This window comes from Eubalaena glacialis, chromosome 3 (genome assembly GCF_028564815.1).
Source record: "Eubalaena glacialis isolate mEubGla1 chromosome 3, mEubGla1.1.hap2.+ XY, whole genome shotgun sequence".
NCBI lineage: Eukaryota > Metazoa > Chordata > Mammalia > Artiodactyla > Balaenidae > Eubalaena > Eubalaena glacialis.
The window spans coordinates 137,916,808-137,925,448 of NC_083718.1; the positions used below are offsets into that span (position 1 = coordinate 137,916,808).

At 42.6% G+C, this 8,641-nt stretch overlaps 1 protein-coding gene across 2 annotated transcripts in view; it reads right to left on the bottom strand.

Moving 5' to 3' along the window:
- Positions 1-6,237, bottom strand: part of PDE4B (phosphodiesterase 4B) — a 42,830-nt gene extending 36,593 nt beyond the window's left edge. Inside the window, exon 1 of one of the 2 annotated variants that reach the window (XM_061186475.1) lies at positions 5,931-6,237. In XM_061186475.1, the coding sequence (XP_061042458.1) occupies positions 5,931-6,161 (231 nt within the window). In that variant the 5' untranslated portion in view covers positions 6,162-6,237. Of the gene's footprint in view, positions 1-2,068; positions 2,120-5,930 lie in introns of those variants that run through there. The other variant, XM_061186474.1, reaches the window with a different exon arrangement.
- Positions 6,238-8,641: the final 2,404 nt, after the last annotated feature.

Here is an 8,641-nt window from a genome sequence, read left to right on the forward strand (position 1 = left end):
GGGAAAACTGCGGTGGGATGGGGATGGTGGTGTGCTGAATTGGGTGATTGGGATTGACATGTATACAGTGATGTGTATAAAATTGATGACTGATTTAAAAAAAAAAAAAAGAATGATTAACTATCTCTTTATTTCTATATTTATCTGTCCCATTGGGGTCATTGATGGTGAGTCAAATGGCCCTGGGTATGAATCCTGGCTCTCATCTTTACCTTAGGCAATTTATTTCAACTCTCTAAGCCACACTCTACCCATCTGTAAAATGGGGATAATAATAGTACCTATCCAAAGAGTTGCTGTGAGTATTAATGACAGAATGTAGATCAGGAGCTTAGCACAATATCTGCACACAAAGTATACACCTGCAAAATTAGATTGGTTGTTCACTATTATTGTTCTATTGATAAATACAAGAGCTGAAGTAGACCATGGAGACAGTCCTCTCCAACAATTTTTTTTTTGTAGTTAAGAAAAGGCAAAGATTCAAAATGATTTAATTGCTTAAGACAAAACACCTCAATAAAGGCAGAGCTAGAACTCAAACTCATGGCTTATTCCCAGGCTCTTTCCACTTTGCTGTCTGTAGTACCATACATATCTGAGCAGTAGAGAAAGAAAAATTGGATCAAAACACTGTATGAGCCCCCCACTTGGCCATCAGAACTGATTTTTATTCTATTCTGCCCTCTAATCCGAGATCACCTGCAACATTTGTGGAGCCACATATCATAAGCCTAATTGTATAAGGATATAAATTGAGCTACCTCCAATACTCCTACTTTGACAGACATCCCTTCCTATGGAAGGCCAGATTGAATTTAGAAAACTTGAACACCTTGGATATGGTAGTGCAGGGGGATCTAGTTCGTGGACCATGCCCTGCCCCCTTCTTTCCCCATGTCCTGGCACCACCAGGGACCTTGTATGTGGGTCCCATAAGTACACCCTCTGCTTAGACAGCCTGCATGTCCAAGCTTCACCCACACTACTGTCTCAAGCCAAATTGCTGCCTCTTGGCTACTCCTTGGGCCTAAAGGTATGTTTTCCTGCAGCACACCCAGGAAAGAGGCCTGCATAGGTCCTGGAAGTGAGGTCAAAGCCATTTGAGCAGACAATGTGAGGGTGGATGCAGTATGGAAGGGGGAGCACAGGTGCTCCCTCGACCCAGCAGCCTCCTCACGTCCTGGAGCAGAGTACAGCTGGATGCAGACTAGGCTAGGCTCTCTATAAGCACAGTGCCCAGGAAGAGGAGCCCTCCTGCCCCATGGGGGGCACCGCTCTAATCACGTCATTTAATTTTGCGCCAAAGTGGAATTAATTAATCCCTTTCAATAATTGGTCACCTGTCTATCATCTTCCCAACAGAGTTCTAAGATGAATCCATTGATCAATACGATCTATTTCCTTTCAGTTCTGCTGGATCCAACATTTCCCATCCTTACAAATTATAAGATTGGATAGAGAATGACTCACCAACTGTAAGGGAATCAACCTATCATGGTCACATTCCAGTGACATGCAGCTTGGGTCCCAGGTGGCTCCAGGCTGGTAGAATTCTATGACTTAATTCCCTCCCACCCAAGAGCACAGGCAATTAGTTGGCTTCACGTTTGGTACTCTAGTACGGCTACACGTGAAGAATCGGAAAAATAAACCTGTAGAGCTGAGGGGACTCATTTCCCCGGACATGGTATCTGTAGCGGACTTTCTGATGCCCTTAGCGAAAAAGGTCCGTCTGTCTCCCATTCCCATCTTATAGACTTCCTTAGCAAACATCTACTGAAATGCTGGGTCCTGGTGCTCCATTCTCCAGAAAGTACTGATATTATTCAGGACTGCTCTTTTCAACAATAGAACATCCATTTTCATCGATAAGGCCCAAACCTTTGTACTACACATAAAATAGCCCCAGGGCAAAGCTAGTTGAGAAAGAAAAGTGTAGTGGGGGACTTTTGGGGGAAAGTTAGGTCAGTGACCAGCTGCTTGAACATAGCTCCTTACTGGGTATTACATCTTTTGAAAGACATTCAACATGCCGGGTACGAATGACCCCTTTGACATTTTTCACCTGAAAATTTTAGGCCAGAGACACTGTTTCTCAGTCAAAGCTCCCTCTTTCCCCTCAGTCACAACGGCACCTCACTGGGATTGTTCTGTGTCGGTCCTTCCTCAGCCACTGTTGTTGCAACTCTGTACTTTTCTGCCTGCGTCTGTCAGGAAGGAGACAGGAAATTCTAGTCACCCTCACAGCAGCTGCGCCATTCCTCCTCTCCTCCTCCAATGACGTCGGTTGGCTTTGGTGACACGAGGTCAGGAACTGAGCTACAGTGAAGGTCAGGAAGATAGGTCAGTGTTTATGCCGCTGTTGGGCTGGGGACCCTGCTGAGGCTATTTGCTTTCTTCCTTTCTATACTGTTTCTCTTTCCGTTCCTCTTTTTATAATGCGCAGCCAAAGCATCCTGTTTTCAAAACATCTGACTGTTTTGCCACTGAGGAACTCATGCTCTGATGCATTTCGTTGAAGTGTAAGACAATTCTTTTAATTCAGGAGGTGATAAAAGTTGAAACAAAAAATTAATGAACAAATCTAAGAAGGCAATCTGTGGTTACAGAAAACAGCTCTCACGCGTCTAGCTGCTGGCAGAAGGTTCACTAGACATCCTTTTCATCTTGAAAGACAATGTCATTGCCTTGTAAAACTCCTACTTAATTTATTCCATCTTGTTGTAATTCTTGGGGGAAAATAATCTACAATACTGACCCACCTGGCTGCACCTTTCTCTGGAATTCTGGAATTCCACTTGGCCTGTGGCCAGCATTAAGGAATGAGGGAAGTTTGAGCCAAGGAAAAGACTATGGTTTTGTAAGTCACAGAAACAGTTCCTCATCTTACTCTCTGGGCTCTGAAGCACACTTGGGATGGTTGCAATCTTTGAGTCACAGTTTTCTTCAAAAGGGTTAAGAAAAAGCAACAAACAAATCCATCCCTACCCAGATGAAGCGAATATAAAGACTACTTGTTTTCCTCTACTAGACACAGTCAACGTTCTACCATTTGCATGTAGACTGGCACACATGTAATCTCCAAACCCCTAAGCAAAACACAGGCTCTCCCATCACCACTCCCATGCAAGTTCAGAGGCTGCAAACAAAACTCAGCAGTCACTTAGCTGATCAGAACTAGAGACAGATAGTTTTGTGCAAAGATGTAGCAGATGTTATTAATAAGTTATCACTTATTGAACTTTTGCTACACATCAGGGGCCTTGCTGAGTGCTTTAGATGCATTATCTCAATCTTCACAGCAACCCCAGTAAGGTAGGGACCACTTTCATCCCTGTTTTACAGATGAGAAAGTTGAGTCTTAGAGCAGTTAAGTGAGTTGGCCAAGGTCAAGTAGCTAGTAAATGATAGAAACAGGATCTGAACCATGATCTTTGGACTCCAAAGCCCATGCTTTTCACAAACTTCCTGTATAGAACATCTTCACACTTACTTCCAAGTCTGTAACTCAGAGATTTGCCACAGCTCCTGTGTTCAGTGAGAGTAAGCAGAAGATGATCGAAAAAGACTACACAGTAATGATGACAATGATGATGATGACGATGATGATATTTTTAAACAGCAGCTCAGATGGAACACTCAAATAATTTTGAGAATATTTAAAATTGAATGTGAATTTTAGTTTTACCACAGATAATTCAGTTCCCCCTAAACTGGTATAGATCAATTTCTTTTTGGTGGCCACAAAAATATTCACATTATATTATATTATATGTGCCATGGATTAACCCTGAGATGATTATCTAGATAATCAAGACTTTGGGATTGGGGGTGGGTAAAAAGAGAGCTAAGTAAAGAGAGAGAAATCTTTTTAAAAATTGAAACTGACTTTAGCTGTCATCTGGGCATTATTCATCCACTGGGCAATTGCTTTGCCCTACAACCTCTCCACTGTAGCTCTAGAAATAGGTGAAGCTGCATGCCTTCTACTTACGCTAACTGTGTCAGCATTAAGGTTTAGCCCTTTCTTTAGGGTTAGCTCTATTCAACTTTCATTGCTTCCTGCACAGGACACCATAAAGGAGGAGCGGAAGCCTGAAGCGAGTGGAAATTCTCACTGGGTCCTACACAGTCCCTGGTGTCAGAGCCTCATTAACTATACACTGAATATGAGATTATCTGTAATAAATTTGCAAGACAGACAATGTCTAATTTCAGCACTCTAGACACAAACCTGGTTAGAATCTACAAGGCATCAACAGTCGAAACGAAAACTAATGGCAATTTGCAGTTTCTCAATGAGTAATCTTTTTCTCCAGAGGGAGAAAGTTGCCCACTTTATCTTAGTGACTCCAGAAGAAAGTTCAGGGTGTCCTTTATGGTGAAACCTGCTAAAAAAACTACCCCTAAATACCAGATCTACATCTTGCATGTGTATCAATGATCACAAAATGCAAAGAACAGAGTATCTGTGAATGTTTCACAGGAGGCTAAAGCCTGTGTGAAAATCCTCCTACATGAACTCCAGTGTGGTTTGGAGAAGTTATGCAGTTACGCCCTCCTCATGGGGAAGCAGCTGGTTGAGATTTACAACAGCCTGGAAAAACCCAGAATTTAGCTTCAATTGAGAACTTCAGAGAAAAGTCAGTAAATAGTTAAACCTCAAACCTTCCTTTTTTTCCAACTTGAATCTGAACTAAAATTTGAGAGAGGCTTATTTTTTTTGCCCTTTCATTAACCAATAAACAAGAGTAAGAAAAGTCCACTCTCTATACCACCCCCTCCACCCCCGCCAACCTTCAGGGCATGATTGGTCCTCTACTCAGATCCTCTGAGCAGGAGCCAGCAAGTCTTGAAGGGAAGGTGATACTTTTAACCCCAGGAAAAAGGGAGGAGGGACACACATGCAGGGCTGGAAAGGGCATGTTGGCAGGTGTGGAGCAAAATCTTTTCCCAGCCCCAGAACCTTAAGACAATAAGATAATACCTCAGACTAGGATGATTGGGGATTTTGAAATGTGTATTTATGAGCGTGCAGTGTTAAGGCTTTCAATTAAAATAATACATACACAGACACACATATATGTGCATATAGATAGATAGATAGATAGATAGATATAAAATTAACAGTCTCCAAGAGAAGAATGCAAACAAAAAGCAACAACTCTCACTACATAAATTAGCACTCTAAATCCAGGTGTTACTTAAACAACTGATATGATGGTAGATAATTAAAGCTCTTCAACACTAAGTTTTGCCTGGGCATTGTACATAAAACCATTTCTTTGCAGTATGGGTGGAACTTCATTTCATATGAGTCCACTTTGCAAAGCAGCAAACTTTAAAAAAATAACTTTCTTTTTTGGAGACAAAGTATATTGTTCCTTTTTTTAATCTTAGGTCATACCAGCATCACAAAAGAAATGTTGGAGAATATCAGAACATCCTTCTGAGGAGAATTTCAGAATTTATGAAACTTCAGGGCAAACCATTCTCACCAACGATATACAGAAATCACATTATTTTCTTGTTCAGAAACACATATATAACACCTGATTGCAACGCAGCATTTTACCCTATGGATTCATTCAGATTTTATCTTCCTGCTAATTGTTTACAAAAAAATAAAAAAACATTTTCACTTGTATAGTGATTGGTACACTTCATAAACACCCCTCACCTTAAACACATTCCGCACGGCATCAATAAGAAAGAAGTTCTGGGAATTAAAGCCTGCTGAGGATTTTAAACTTTTGCTGTAGCATCACGACGCAAGCAAAGTGGGGCACTTTGGAACAGAATCATCGGAGGCAGATCAACAAAGCTGACAGTCGCGTCCCCATGCACCTCTGCTGCTGGCGGAGGCCAGGGCAGCCCCGAGCTCCCCGCGCGGTCACACTTCAATGAATAAAACGGTCATCTCTTACCTTGTTAGAAGCCATCTCACTGACAGAGCGGTAGGTCTGGATGGTCTCTAGCTGGTCTAAGCACCAGTCCAGTTCCTCCAGCGTTTCCATTGCTAACTTTTGATAAGATTCTTCTGCAAACAAACACACAGACATGTAGTTAGGCTGGAGCTGCTGCAGGCTGTCCATAGCCGAGTCACCGCTGCCGCCGCTGATGCCGGCGCTACTGAAGGTGGCCCCGTGCTCCTTCATTATTTGCACGCCGACTCCTTCCTTCCAGCTCTCTCCACCAGGAGAACAAATCACCGTGGTGCTCTGCCCGGAATGGCTCGTGCCAAGTTTCCCCCCCCGCCCCCAGGCTGGATGAGGTGTCTGCGATCTACCAAGAAACTTCCTCTGAGGAAGAAGGCGGGGAACCGGCTCTGAAAAGCTCATCTGCATACATGAGTCCTAAAACTCAAGGCAGAAGCAGTCAGTTTTCTCAGGCTCTCTCTGCCTTCGTCATCTTGGGGCTCTGGGGTGCGTGATGTCATTTCTGAGTGCTTGCAGTCTAGAGGAGAAATGAGGAAAGCATTTTCTCATTTGGCTTTTCTTCTAAACGAAACGTACAGTCCAAAACTGGAGGGGGAAACTGACAGTTACGTTGTTGGAAGGCTAAGCAGTCATTCATTCTGGGGAATGTGCAAATGTTGGAATAACTTTCAATTCAGCAAACACTGACCAGCACAAGTCTTCCTCTCTTGCGAGTCTCCCTTTTAAGTAGAGGCAAAATGAGGTCTCCCTGATAAGAGTGCAGTCTCAGAGAAACTGTCTGGAGTTTTACATGAACACATTTATTGGCTGGGGAGTCGGGCAGTTCTTGTTATACTAAACAAAGCTAAAACTTCTCTTCTGCAACTGCCAGGATCACAGGGAAATTCTGAACCAGACTTTCAGGTGGAGCCAGATGTGAACGCTGCAGATTTTCTGATTAAAGCCGGGGCCTCGGATTTGTCACTGTAGGAATCCAGACTTTCTGTAAATATGTCTCAGTCGTCGATTCAAAAATTATTGCTTTTAAGATCATATTTTTGCTGGGTAATGAAACTCTTTTTAAGTGTTCACAATACGTCATTTCATACCCAGAAGTTCGTGAGTCTAAGCTAATACTTAAGGTTATTGACTTAAGAACCCTATGTTAATAAACACTGAAATTAATTTTATAAATGCTAGATGAACCAATGATGCTACAGACAGTTATAAAAAGCAGTCAGACTCTCCTGCATGCATGACTGATTTTTGAAGGGAACACCATCCATTAACTCTACCAAGCTTTCTGGAATGCAAGCACACAATAGGCACTAATAAAATTAAAAATCTCACATGAAATTCTATTATAAGGAAAAGACTCACACATTCCTGTCATATTTAGAATACATTTTTCATACGTTCATGCAGAAATTCTAGGGAGATCACATAGCTTTTTTATTATTATTTGAATACTTTTATGTGTGTGGCACTCACACTTGAAGCAGAAAAGGGAATAAACAGAAGAGAGATTCCAAGTGACAGGAGCCACTTGGCACCGATGCACATTTCAAAGAATAGGTGTCTTGTTCATCCCCCACATATGCCTACCCTTCAGGATAAATGGGTTAAAATTCAACATCCTGTATGTCATACTTAAAAAGCCACAAAACCACTGAAGGTGACTTCCTCCATTTTTCTTTTCACACGCCTCAAAAATGTGCAGACAAGAATTGAAGTATTTTTAGTAAAACTCATTTCAAGCCAGCCTTGCACATACCTTCCCTCCTTTCTTCCTCAGTTTTGCCATGCTGCTTCAACACGAAGAATCTCCTCACTGACTCTTTTGTGTGTCTGAAACACCCCCTTGCCTCTATGCCCTTCCAGAAGAGCGCTTCATCCAAGGAAGCTTTTCCTGAAGTGACAGAATCCTCCCATTCTCCCTCCTGGCCTCTCATAAAAGAAAAAGTCCAACCACTTCCCAGTTACTCATGCTTCACGACCCTGGTGTCTTCCATATCACAACCTGTGGTCCTCAAGATCAGACATTCACCATGGTGGTGGGGAGTAAGTAACTTGCTTGGAGCATTTTGAACTGACTGCGGGATGATATATTACACTTCTCCTCCCCGGAAGAGGAAAAAAGGGATCCAATCTCCACCCACAAAGAAAATATGGTAATTATAGCAGTGAAGCACTGAAGAAGGAGGAGAACTCTTCAATGATCTGCCCATTAAGTGCCATCGCCACAACTCATTCCTTGTCCATTACACAGAATGAACACACGCATGCTCCTAGAGTTAGGACAATAGTGAGATGCCAGTGACTGGCCAGTGGATATGGCAGGAACTTATTTCACTGCCCTCTCTGATTCTGGTCAGCCACAATATTTTTTTAGGTAAAAAGTTAAAATTTGAAGTTAATGAAAACTTGTCCCTTCCCAGATTCTTAATCCATGGTCAAGGCTTTCTTTGTGTGCCGTTTTAGAGCCTTCTTATCACAGTAACTGAGGCAGGAGGCACAGATGTCAGAGTGGGCTAAGGATGGGAGCATCAAACCCCAGCTACTTACTGGTACTGCCAAAGGAAAGGACCAGTGCAGCTCAAACTGGCCTCCACACTAGAACTTTGTGGCTCTAGCACCAGATCCGGTGCTTGGTACCTAGTAGGTACTCAGTAAATACTCAGAGGAATGGAAACCACAGTGCCTGCCCAAGCAGCCTGAAA